Source organism: Aptenodytes patagonicus, chromosome 7 (assembly GCF_965638725.1).
Source record: "Aptenodytes patagonicus chromosome 7, bAptPat1.pri.cur, whole genome shotgun sequence".
NCBI classification, from domain to species: domain Eukaryota; kingdom Metazoa; phylum Chordata; class Aves; order Sphenisciformes; family Spheniscidae; genus Aptenodytes; species Aptenodytes patagonicus.
The window spans coordinates 8,008,201-8,021,517 of NC_134955.1; the positions used below are offsets into that span (position 1 = coordinate 8,008,201).

The following is a 13,317-nucleotide window of genomic DNA, read 5'->3' on the forward strand; positions in this document are numbered from 1 at the left end:
GCAGCTCATATGGGTAAGACCTAATTCAGAGAAAAGCAATTAAGATTGATACCCTGAAAAACTCAGGAACATGTTCATCAGCCAAGAAACACTCTAGCAATGTCTCTGCTATGAATTACCAGGGGACCAGCTTGCACCTCAAGCCTATCAGTTTGAGGGGTGACATAAAACACAGATAGAACACCTGAACTTTTCTTTTCCAAAAATAGGCTTCTCAACCTTCTTTCAAATTGTGGAATGGCTCAGCTACTTCTAAATGCCACTGAATCAAATCCAGTGAAACTTCTAAAAAGACATTGTGACAGTAACCTTCACCATCACTTCCTGAGTGTGTTTTGCTTTTCATATCTCCTCTAAACAAGACTTGATCTCACTGTCTGGCTGAACATTAATCCGCTTTCACCAAGTACCAAACTAGTGCTTGCTGCATTAATACACTGCAAATCCTCACAGTATAAATTACACACGATTTAGTATAAAAGGTAAGCATAGGGCTTTCTTTTCACTACAGCTATTACCAGGAAGGCAAGTAGAATACAGGTAAGTTTTCATCAGATCCTGATCTAGAAATCTTTTTTTCAAATTGCAAACACTGCATGTAATTAATTGCTTCTGAAAAATAGATTATCCTTTGCTCTTTCTCTCCCTTGCTGCTTTTTCTTTCTCTTTAAAGACAGAACATGTTCTCTGTACAGAAACTTAGATAAAAATATTTCACTGAAAGTGGTATGGTACTCTGCTATTATTATTCTGCAAAGATTGCTGACATGCCATTTCAGTCGCTTAGGAAAATCAAACTCCTTTAACAATAAACATACAGATAGATCTATTTAATGGCTTTATCCTATGTTCTCACTGATGTTTCTGAAAGCTTGCTATTATAGAACCACTTGAGGATAATGTGAAGGCTCAATTTCTCCCTATTTCTATAAATATTTCCTGTTGCAAATAACTACACATGTTCCTCCAGTATAGATATATTTTTTGCTTTATACACAGGATGAAGACAGTTAATTGTTACGTGCTGTTATTTTGCTGGAAAGCAATTTGTTGCAATAGCTGTCAGCTTACCAATATTACTATAGCAGTGGAAAGAGAAGAATGTGAACTCTGTATTACAGTGAATGCCACATGGTGCTCAGGATACTGCTTCACAAGGGTGAGAATCTTAAGTTTAATTTCAGGCACCAGAATTAAATATTCCAAGTGATGTATGAATAATCCATTTCTCCAGTCCGTAACAAACACATAGGCAGGATGAGCCTTGTGAAAGAACAGGTTGAGTAACTGCTGTGCTGTTTGACAGGAAAGTAGATACACAGCCAATCTGAACCACAAAACGAAGGGTGAAAAGATGCTAGTAAAATTCAGATCTTTAACTGGCTGCACACGTTATGTTTATATTGTATAACTAGTGTTGAAAGTATTACAATCTGGATCTCTGCCTTGTGTTCAATTTGTGGTTGCAAACAGATACAATAAAGCAGCCATTACTATGTAGATTCCTCTACTTTTCCAAATAATTTGAAGAATCAAGCAATTGACCTGCAAGATTGTCTGGTGATGGTATGAAACAGATTTGCCATATCGGTCCTCCTGAAAGGAGAAATCTAAGGATCTAGGTGAAATTAGAAAAGTCTGATCCAAATCCTTTTGATCTCAGTAGGATTTTCCCCACCAGTTTAATTAGTTTTCACATCGGGTCCTTTATTTTATAAAAATTTGGAATTCTACCCCATAACAAGTTTCAAAATAAGTATTTCCTTCTTGTAATTTTCAGGATCCAGTATATAAATATCCACCAGTTTCATCTGTTCAGCAAACATGTACCTTCAAGGAGGTTGTGTATGAAACAGTGAAGTTCCCTGGCTGTGGTGACCATCCCGAATCTTTTTATTCGTACCCAGTAGCTACAGAATGCCATTGTGAGACCTGCGACACCGACAGCACTGACTGCACTGTGAGAGGGCTGGGGCCATCCTACTGTTCCTTCAGTCAGAATGGAAGTAACCAATGAAGGGTACTTGAGGTGGCAGTCTGGCTTTAAATGTTCACTTCTAAATAAAGGTACTGATTGGGCTTAAGTGGAAGATAATAGGCAAGGCTATTTAGAAACTGCCAAGATTGAAACAAAGATTTTTAAGGCCAAAATGGAGAGCTACTGACCAAACTTCTCTTCAGGCCTTCCCTACTTATCCCATCAGTTTCCTTAAAATCATTTTCATAGGTCTATAGAACGCTGCTTCCAATTCCTTCTGCCCTTGCCTCCTCTTCTTCTCTATTACACCTTCATCCTTTATGTTCCCGTATTTCCACTGCCTAGTTCACTTAGCTTATTCTATGCTATCCTATGCTTTCAAAAAGTTCCCAACTTCCAAGTCTTTATTATCCCCTGCTTTCCATCTCTCCTCAGAGCAGACTTATTTTAAAAAAGCCTTGCAGCACTGGTTTTCTTACAACCAACATCTGTGCCCTCACTTTCTATTAGTTAGAAATAGTTTCTGTTAGACTGTAAACCTCTCTCAGCCGAGATCCTGACTTTTTTTTTTGGCAAAATATTTCATATAGTCGTCATGCTCTGTAAATAACAACAGCATGTTTATTTAAGAGCCAAAATTTATGTTCAAATGTTGAATGTCACCTGAACTCTTGTGCTTTCTCAGTAAGGCTTGTTAGCTCAGGCTCAGTGCCACAATAACACAAATAACATGAACTCTAGCTCATATCTGGCTAACTTGAAAAAAGAATCATCAGGTGCCTACTTTCACCTGAATAAACATATCCTAAGTCAGTTAAACAACTCTGAAAATTTTGCCACATATCAGAAACACTGGATCTCCTCTCGTTATGCAACAGACTGTAAGAATGAGAATTTTTTTAACGCTATTTAACATAGGAGTCTCACAAATTATTTAGGGATGAATCTAGAGGCACCTGATCCCAGTAGCGCAAACATGGTGTGATAACATGCCTTGGAAGTAGTTCACAGTAGTCCTTTCTGAGAATGGAAGTTTACACAGAGTTCTGCAGCAACCTAATTCTGCAATGGCCAATATGAAGTTGGGATGATCTGGAAGCAAGCTGGAGGACTGACTGAATCAGAATGGAAAATTATCTGACGTTATTGGGAAAATTATCTGAAACCTACAGAATGAAATCCTATCAGGAAAACGAAAAGATACTGCTCTTCATCAGAAACTATCACCTACACAAACACAGAATGGAGAGCAACTGGTTCAGCAGCAGTTCAGCACCGAAGACTTGGATGTTATACAAGCTAAGAATGAGTCAACAGTATCACACCGCTGCGGAAAAGTGGGAATGTAAGGAGCAGAGCCTACAAGACACAACCTACTTCCATCACTCTGCTCAACATGACAAGAGCCTCAGCTGAGTTGTTATTTCCAGCTTTGGGGACAGAACTTCAAGGCATTGAAAAACTGGAGAAAATCCACAGAAGAGTAATAAGAATGGAGAGAGGCCTAAAAAACATCTTAGGAGAAAAAGATTTAAATAAATGTGGTTGTTTTGCCTAGGGAGGTCATACTTAGGGGGAAAAATTAGTGGAACCTTTTACATGCTTGAAGACTGTTACAAAGAGAAAAGGAACAGTCAGTTCTCCATGTTCATAGTGAACAGAACAACTAATGAAAGATTCAGAGTAGTCGCTAGCAAATCTTCCGAAAGGTACAGACAGCTAGACACTGAAATAAATCGTCAGAGGGTTGGAGAAGGAAGGAAGAGAGTGGGGTCTGTGGAGTAGTGACCACTACAGGTCTTCAAGAACACATTGAACCTGTTGGGAATGACAGAGATAAAGTTAATTTGCCATGAGGCAAGGGAATGAAGTAGACAACATCTTGAGGTCGCCTGACATGTCTGCTTTTGAGACCCTTACAGTCATGTTTAAAGGGAATTTGTCGGTTACTCTGGATCTCTCTTATAACAGATATTTTAACTTATTTCATTTTTAGCTTTTTTACTGAAAGATATTAGTTCTCTTAACTTAATTTTATTTATAAGATTTATCCACATGGACATTTTCTTTGGTCTAGTGAAGTTTTAAAAGCAGTAAAGTAATAGGTAAATCAAATTGCCTCTCACTCATTTCAGTTTTAAACATGAGTTGACTTCAGTTAAAACTAAGCATATTATTCGTTTCAGGAATTATTCCATTCTGGATGAGAGAAATTTGAATTAAAATTGAAAAACAGAGTAGCTGGTAGTAAGAAAGTATGGAAGAAGATACATTTTCAAAATAGATCTGTAAACACCTGTATTGTCTGTTGTGCATTTTGGAATAATAAAAATAATTTTGTTGCACTTCTGTTATGTATGTCTTAATAAGCCAATTAAAAAACTTAAAAGTCCACCTGCCTACTTTACTATGCTTTAAGTCACACTTTTTTCCCCCCTCATAATTTTTTTCATGTAACTAATACACCCACCTGAGCCATATTTGCATTATATGGCCAAATCACATCAAATGAAAGACTGGTATATTTTAGCCTAATCCAGTAATGTGATGATGAAATATTACATAGTTGTAAAACAACAGAACTGTGGATGAGAATAAAGATTATCATTAATATTTATTTAAACTATAGGGATTAGAACCTCTTCAGAGCTGTGCCCACATCTCTGTCACAAATTAGCTTGCATGTAAAACCAAAAATTATACAGCTCTCATTTCATCCATCAGACAAATGCAACCACTCATTTTCATTTTGCAAACAAATCTATTCAGAACCTTGGAACTAAAACTGTAACTAATGCAGTCAAAAGAGTATTGAGGTTAATATCAGAATGCTAGCAAAAAATCCTAATCATGCATCACTGCAAGCTTCCAGACTCCCACTTTGTACCTCTCACACATCTTAGATAGCAATGCTGAGGTAAGCGTGTAAGTACTAACCCCTGCCAAGCAAATGAGAGCCTTTGGGAATACCTCTTTCAAACAGTTTCTCAAGCCCTGTCCAGTACCTAGATATGAGTTCTACCCAAATCTCTTCCATAAAGCTGGCTTTTTGAAAAGATGGGTATGTCATGCATCAAAAGCTTTGTGTTTTTCAAAACATCAATAGGGGTAAACAAATAATTTACTGAATTTATCTTCTTTTTCTAAACATAAGTGATTGCACAAAAGGCTCAGGAAACATGTAAGTCCTACATGAAGTCTTGCTGTTAACATCAGCAAGCTTTGAATGTATGCCTCCATTTATATGAAACTAGCACTGGCATTTACTCTGAAGTGAAATCCATTCCAAATCATGTCAACAATTATTTGTTGTTCTACAGACAACAAATGTTCTACAGATTGCAAATATTTCAGTCAGTAGTTTCACTGACAGAAATTCAGAAATTCTTACAAAAGGCTGGCTTGACTTGAAGGTATCTTGGACTACCTTTGACAGTTCATAAGGCAGACTTTATCCTCTCAAAGTTCACTTTCCATTCAATGCCCCATAATCATTTCATTAAACTTACTTTTACATCAATGTTTTTCCAAAATTTTAGTGAAGGTACTTGCAAGTCATTAATATTAGTGTAGTTTGAGGTCCAAATCTACTTTGAATTATTATTTAGGAAAAATATTTAAGAAGTAATTTGTATGCTGTTTGCCTAGCTCTATCATGATGAATAAATGGCAACTCTGTCAAAAGGTGAAAGTCTTAGTATGACATGCTACTCTAAATACTAAATTGGTGGGTAAGCTTTTAGAAACATTCCTAATAGATTCAGACGTAGATTTTCAACAATTCCTACCATGGGCCTAACCCTTTCCATTGAAATCAATAGGTAGAATGCTTTTCAACTTCAATAGAACTATTCTGCCAACAGCGAACTTCTCAAAAGCTGCATATTAATTCTATTTTTAAAGGCAGGCTCTGCAAAAAGACCTTATATGTCAGACTTTAGCCACCAGCCTACGGAAACTAACTTTAGAGGTAGTAAAAACTAAAATGGACTGAACTATCTATTTATTTACTCCCACTTAACTAAAATTATATCTTTTCTTGCATCACCCTGAAAGCAGGAAACCTGGAAAACTGTAATTTATAAACCCCTGGTGAATGTATACAGCACAAAGGCAATACATAGTGTTGAACTGTCCCTTAAAGACCTTTGAGAGGGACACAATGCAGGATTCATTGTGTTGTAATTAATTAAGTCTTTCAAATACCCAGATGTATAGATAAACTGCATGAAGATTATTCATCTCTGCTGCCACATCTGTGGGTGAATTAATACTTTCTATCATATATTATGCAGACAGTTTGACCTTGATCTTACGAGTGTCTGTGGCAGTTGTACTTGAAGCTCTCCAGACATCAAGATGGGAACGTGAAGTGCAGCAGCAGTATTCATAGTCCTACTAATTGAAATGACCATTTAATCCCAACTGCCTTTTTAGGTAGAAAGCACACCCTGATTTTACAGAGAGGCAAAGAAATATATGTTACTCACCTTGAAGCCATTAATAAAGTATCAACATATTTATTAGCATCAACCCACTGTTGTCAATGCTCAGCTATTATTCCCTGCCTACGTTCTGTAAATCATTCCTCCTAGCTTAAAACAGGTTAACGCTTGCCTTTATAATTTTGGCATATAACTGGGCTCACAATATTTTTTACCATATTGACATATAGAAATATAAATGTCCTTTACTTGTATTAACCCAACTGATGAATAAGAATTTATTAGCCATCCACAAATCCTCAAACAAATCTAGCCTGAGAGAGAGGTAATTACAAATAATAGGTGGAAAACAGGAATGTCAGGACTCTGGCTTGTACATGTCAAGCTGAGGCTGCACTTAACTTGGGCTATTTGAATGGGAAGGGGAAAGACAGTTGAGCATGGTGTTACTACGCTATACTCCTTCACCCTCCCACCTCAGCAAGTGCATTTTGCTTTGTCAGTATGCAATATTTAGCTGCACACTTCATTTTCATTAAAAAATACAACTAACATCTTGGTTGAAACTACAAAAAAAACCTATGAAAAAAGGGCTAAGCAGCTAATCTGAAAAATTCATTTGGAGATGGCAGTCTTGAGATTAGTGGCTCCCCTCTACTCGGGCAATTGGATCTATAAAATTTTTCTGTGTATCTCATGTTTCTTTTTAATTTATGTTATTAACTTTAGCTATCAAAGCCTTGGTCTTTCAATGTGACTTATACTGATAGACACTACAGCAGCTCACAAGGCTGCAGTCTCTGGGAAATATAGAAAACAAGACAGGAGCAGGGTTAGAGAAAGGACATACTTGCAAGAAATCAAATGTCAGTGTTTCATTATGTGTAGGTGGGGAAGCGAAAGAATTAACTAGCTATGCTTTATAGTCATTAACCATTAGTCTTCTCTCATGTAGCAACTCTAAGAGGTAAGAGGTAAAGTCTTACTTCACACTGATGATCTCTTAATTCACTGAAAAATTACTGGGGGATGTTCAGATGTATTACTTGTATAGTATGATGTTATTCTGTATGAGAAAGGAAGGTAAATTCTAGGTCTAATATCTTTGGATTACATTTGGCTATACTTATATACACTGAATAATGCTATAGACAGAGATATTGAGTCAGACTATGAATCTACGTATATACATTGAATAATGCTATAGACAGAGATTATTATTCAGTCAGAATATGAATCTAACCCCTATAAAATACGTCCTTCTTAAGATACCAACAGTCAAGACACAGAAGGTAATCCAACATTATCCAACGGCTTTTAGAAAAACCTTTGAACAACTTAAGGAATCCAATTTTCCTCTTGCTTCATGTGTTTACACTTAAAGTTTCATTCAAAAATTATCTTAGCTTTCATTATCTCCTCCTCTCATTATACATTATTGGCAAGTCTTGATGCTTTTGTGAATGCTGTGGAAATTCCCAGTCAAAATAATATGATAATGAAGAAAAATGTTAAGAAGTTAGAAAGAAAACTTTTGGTTCAGACACTGTCAAAATTTATGTCATAGTGAGGCAAAGGGTTATGGATCAGGTCTATGCCCTGGTAATACTTGCCTTTTCGAACAGGCATTTAGAATAATTAACAGCACGATTCTGTGTAACATAAAAGTAGGGTATGCACTTCAGCTAGCCCAATGATCAAGAAATAATAAAGACAGCTTAAAGTTAATTCTGCCCCCACTTCCAAATAGTATCAAAGACAGCTCCGCCAAGCAATGGATCTGGCCCAAGCAGTTAAATTTCTTTCCTACGTGATTTCTCTTTTTAGAACAAACATCTGAATCTTCATAAGAATTCTAAATCACATGAGAGCTAATGCTTTAGATGGGAGACTGATTTACACCATTAGTGTGAATGGATACAAACTTTACCACATCGACTTTGTTTACACAGTCTAGCCTTAAGACAAGTAGATCCTGATCTATGAGTATCTGGATGTGTTCGTATACTTGGATTATTATGTCTGGAACTTGAAACCACTTTACACTGTGATGCTTAATTCAGGGACAATGTAAAAACATAACCAAATCAATTCCTGTCTATGCACAACCTAGTTACTTAGTATTTGTTATTCAGCATGTACAACACATGGAGGACTGCCATTTTATTAAGCATTTCTCTAAGCAGTGTAGAAACTATCTTGTCAAATTCCAATAGCTGGCTAATAAATTCATTAGAGATAATGAAGGTGCAGCAGTTTGACAAAGATGCAGTTCACCCCAACACAAGCCCCAAACATCACCTCTAAGAACAAGCACTGTAGTTAATGGCAAGTGTGTTGTCTGGAATGGTCTTATAGACTCATGAGAACCACTCTAAGAATATTTAATTTTGTTATTCAACGCTATAATATTTTAGAATAATTAGAATATTTGGAATATTTATTTTAAGAATATTAGGATAGCTAGTGGGATTACAGAGTATTCTGATATAGGAATATCCATTTAGTTTTGCTTGACCAATATTGCTTTGATAATCAAAAATACAATAGCATGAGAGCAAGCCTGGGAATGAACATTACATCAGAATAACTAAGCCTCAGTTATGAATTACAATGCTTCAGGGGTTAAATACTCAAGGGTTTGTGATGCCCTTAAATAATTCAGTCTACGTCCTTTCAGTAGATGTCTGATCCATTAAATATTCACTAACACTTTGAAGACTGGAATAGTGTTAGATCTCAAATTAGAAAATTTCCTTTTAATGTCACTCTTGCATTAATTTCTGTCATATTATTTCAGGTTATTTGCCACATCTCAAACTAGGTAATACTAACAGCACAAAAAAAAGGATCTCTTCTTTCTTGATAACTCAGTATACCATATGAAAGAAACAAGCAGTTCTGCTTTTGACATACACAGCCCATTGACTTCAAAATGGGAAAAGTGACATGCCTAAGCATATGGCAATTGATAAGGGAGACTTCAGGACCTCCCGACTTCTTACTCTAGCAAAGCTGCATAAAAAACACAGTTTGAAGCATTATACAGTTGGGTAATATTACTATACTACACTAGTTTATTAAAAACATATCCTTGCACTCGATCTGAAAATAAAACAAAAGCTTATTGCCCGTGACAAAAGAAAGAACAAGTGATAAGCGTCAAATTGTAATTCTACTACTAGATTAAAAGAGCCTAATATAGACCTGCTAGGTTTTGAAAACAGACAACTGAACCGGGAAATCCCTTCAGTTTTGGTATGACATCACTAAATAAATCCTTATTATGTTATATGACTCCAAAAACATTATGCAAACAGCTATTCAGAAAGCACTGAAACAAGATCTTTCACACATCAGGAACTTTGTGTCATAAACGGATTCTCCTGCTTGAAATATGTCACACTCTCCTGCTTACCTCGGCTGATTCCTAATGAGAAATCCATGCAATTTAGTTCTTCTTTCAATTTGTGAATTATTTACAAGTAGATGTTGATAACTGTTTTGTTTGCAATGAATAATGCAACCCAACACCACTACAAAGCAAGATGCCTTAGTCACATTTCTTCCTCATATCAATGAGGGGACACAGTTAGGGACCTATTTTCCCAATACGTTCCAACTATTGCTTGAATAATGACATCACAATAAATATTGCTGGTCTGTTTGTGACAAGAACTTATTACTGTGAACCTGGACATGCTACTGAACATTTGACAATCTAAATTCATGTCAGTGAAAACAAAGAAACTAAAAGCACTGGAGATCTCAGAGTTAAAACAAACTGGGTCGTACCACTGTGTCACAAAACAAAAGACCCTCAACCACTGCAAAACAACGTAGCAAGAAATCAATCACAGAATCAAAAACGTTACCAGCAGGAATTAACTGCACAATGCTCTCTAGTCCAGCATTCCCTCCCTTGCAATCTGGTTTGCCATGTTTCCTTCTACAGGGAAGGCCTAAGATGTCTGAAACAGGGGTATTCAAGGAACAGATATATTCAAACTCATCTTAAATTTTACATCAGTAGAGTTATACAGATGGAGAGCAATGTACAGCACAAGTTTCTTGCCAAAAGAAAACAAGAGATAAAGGAAACTGTAAACTTGCTGAAGTAAACAGGAATGGACCATGTCCTCACAAAAAGACTTTTCATTATTTATCAACTGTTACGCAGTTTAATGACTGGTTCTGATGACAATTACTGCATCTCTGACTCAACAGGTATGGACGTTGTTAAGGGAAAAATATATTGTGTTGGATCCAATAGCCCAAGAGAGATGAGGCTTCTGCAGCTCCGTACCCCAAGGTCTAACCAGCAGCGAGGTGAATACATATTCCCAAGTAAGCATATGCACACAGAGCACATATATACACTACATATATACATGGCTGGCCACACAGATCAGCCACCACAGTGGCTCGCACTTGATTTCATTCACTCCAGTCTCTCCAGTTGCTGGCACCCAGGCACATGGGCCCTCTGGCCTGTGGTGCCAGCCCAGCTGCTGGAACACAGACCCTCACTCACTCCAGGTGCTGGCAGCATGGACACACAGGCCCCTATGACCCAAGGTCCCACTGCAGTTGTTGGCACTTAAGTCCACTCACTCTGATCTCCCCAGCTGCTGGCACACAGACATGCAGGCCCTCCGACCTGTGGACTGACTCCAGTTGCTGGCACTCAGACCCACGTACACACATGCACACAGAACAGAGAGTCCCTCACCCAGGAAAAGAGTTAGAAACGAATTTAATAGGAAGACAGGACAGACTGTGCCGATCAGGTGCAAGGCATGGCCAGACAGGCATACCAACCAGCAAGCTATTTACACCAGACCAGCTCTTTTCATTCTCTTACCTTTTCCCATGCTTGTTGCTTCCCAAATCACCTAAATCCATCCCTGTCCCCACCTTTGATTCCTCCACTAAACATCCTATAGTAAGTCCTGTGCAATCCCGAAATGCTCTTCCCCTGCATCCCATAATGCATCACATACCCCTAGGCAGCAACCTCTCCCACTCCAAAAGGTGCTCCAGTGTTGACTCATCTTGATGGGGTTTCACACCTGGAAACCGGGGCTGAGGGGAGCAGTCCTGGGGAGGGCCCAGACAGAGGAGGGAACCGCCCCGAGTCCTTAATTTGTGTTCCCGCTGTGCCTTTGTGCCTCTGTGCTCCTCTGGGCTTACAGAGATGAGCCTTTGATGGGCTGACAGCTCTCCTGCGATGGGCCTGGCAGTAGCTGAGCAGAGCACTACTCTGGCACCCCCACCCACCATTTTCTCTCTATGCTCCTTTCTGGGTGTGCAGACAGGTTTTTATCACGTAACCTAACAGACATGAGCCAATAATACAGCTGAGTATTTATGAAGCATCAGTTTCTGCTGTTCACACTTACTCGGAAGTCAAATTAAAAATGCTAGACATCATCTGTTTGTTAAACACAGGGATGTGTACAGTCTCTCTCATGAAGTCGACTGTCAATCCCATCTAGGTCTCATAAGGCTTGAACCCCGCAATGCTTTATAAATTCTCCCTATTGTTTAGCAAAACTCCAAGAGAAGAACAGTCTTTCTTTGGCATTCATTTAATGCATCAAGGATTGCCAGCCAGACAAGTCTTACTGCCCGTTCGCTCTCTTAACTGATGCTCAGGATTTCAGCTTGTGTAACTCTTTTTAAGGCTTTTAGGTAAAAAGGAAGAACCTACTTATTTGGTTATTTTACATTTGTATTTAGAAGTTTTAACAAAACAGCTGCTTTCCTCTTCCTTTACCACATTTTCTGGCTACTGACAGTAGCAGAAAGAGGCATTCTTGCACATTTTCGATCATGACATTGCTAACGATTCACATCTACTCCATAGAAAGTCTTTTGAAGAGCAATTCTAGCAACTTTTTCATGTCAGTAACTCTGTTCTCATTCTTTTCACATGATAAGCACCTAAAATCATGCCTGCTTTTCCAAATTGTGTGTATAGCATTATGCCCACCTTATTCAAGTTTGCAGATTAAATGTTTCAGTATGCATATATCCAGTTACTCAGTAGTTTTGCTCTAATACTAACTGGATGCATTCTCACTTTTGGGCACACACAATGCCACACACAAGTTTGAAAGTCAAATTTTCAATAATTGATACATGGCAGTGACGTTAGGCACTGAAAACCATCATCAGTCATCTTCTGCTTAAGATGCTAAGTGGATGTTTTCGATATTGCCTTTGACTTAAATGCACAACAGCGTGTCTTTAAAAAGTCCTCAGCTGAAGGACATACGTCAAAAGCTAGTTAGCACACTGCATAACTATGCAATGCTCATATTCTGCAGTGAAGAAGATAGGATAAAAACCTTCTGAAGGACTTACAACTCTGGTCCTCTTTGGAAAAAACCTACGTTGTATGAGTAAGTCCCTCCAGGCCAGACAAAGGTACGATAAAGTCTATAAATAAGCTATCACTGGTATTTTTAAATGTTTCTTCAGCTGGCTTTCCACCTCTGCTGCTGAGCACAACACCGAGTCTGTTTTTACTGCTGTTTGAGCAAGAATCACAAAAAATAAGAGAACGAAATTGATATTGTGACAAGAAGAAATGCACGTATGAGTAATGAAACTCACAAAGTCTGCTTTCAATGTAGAACAAAAGATAATTTCCCCTTTCACCTCTTCAGCTCAGACAGCCTTTGGCATTTATTGAGCTCAATGTTTTGATTTCAAGTAATGTTTTGCTTTGCCTGGATGAGAATGACCTTTATATGACACCTGCACTACAGTAAAATTCATTGGGAAACCAAGGCCAGACAGATTTTCCTGGTGAACACTTGAGTTTCCAAAACAAATCACGTTGTAATTCATTGTAAGCAATACTTCCAGGAGCCCAGCTTTAGTTAT

At 37.9% G+C, this 13,317-nt stretch overlaps 1 protein-coding gene across 1 annotated transcript; it reads left to right on the plus strand.

The window, feature by feature from the left end:
- The first annotated feature begins 1,000 nt into the window (after window positions 1–1,000).
- FSHB (follicle stimulating hormone subunit beta) lies at window positions 1,001–2,017 on the plus strand. The gene is made up of 2 exons (XM_076343355.1): window positions 1,001–1,159; window positions 1,781–2,017. Exons 1-2 carry the CDS (start codon window positions 1,001–1,003, stop codon window positions 2,015–2,017), a joined length of 396 nt encoding a protein of 131 aa, XP_076199470.1.
- Window positions 2,018–13,317: the final 11,300 nt, after the last annotated feature.

Bases quoted from the DNA above. Each gene is read 5' to 3' on its own strand.
- FSHB (XM_076343355.1), top strand. From the start codon at position 1,001: ATGAAGACAGTTAATTGTTACGTGCTGTTATTTTGCTGGAAAGCAATT. The intron at 1,160-1,780 runs GTGAGAATCTTA...TGTAATTTTCAG, and splicing joins CAGGATACTGCTTCACAAGG to GATCCAGTATATAAATATCC.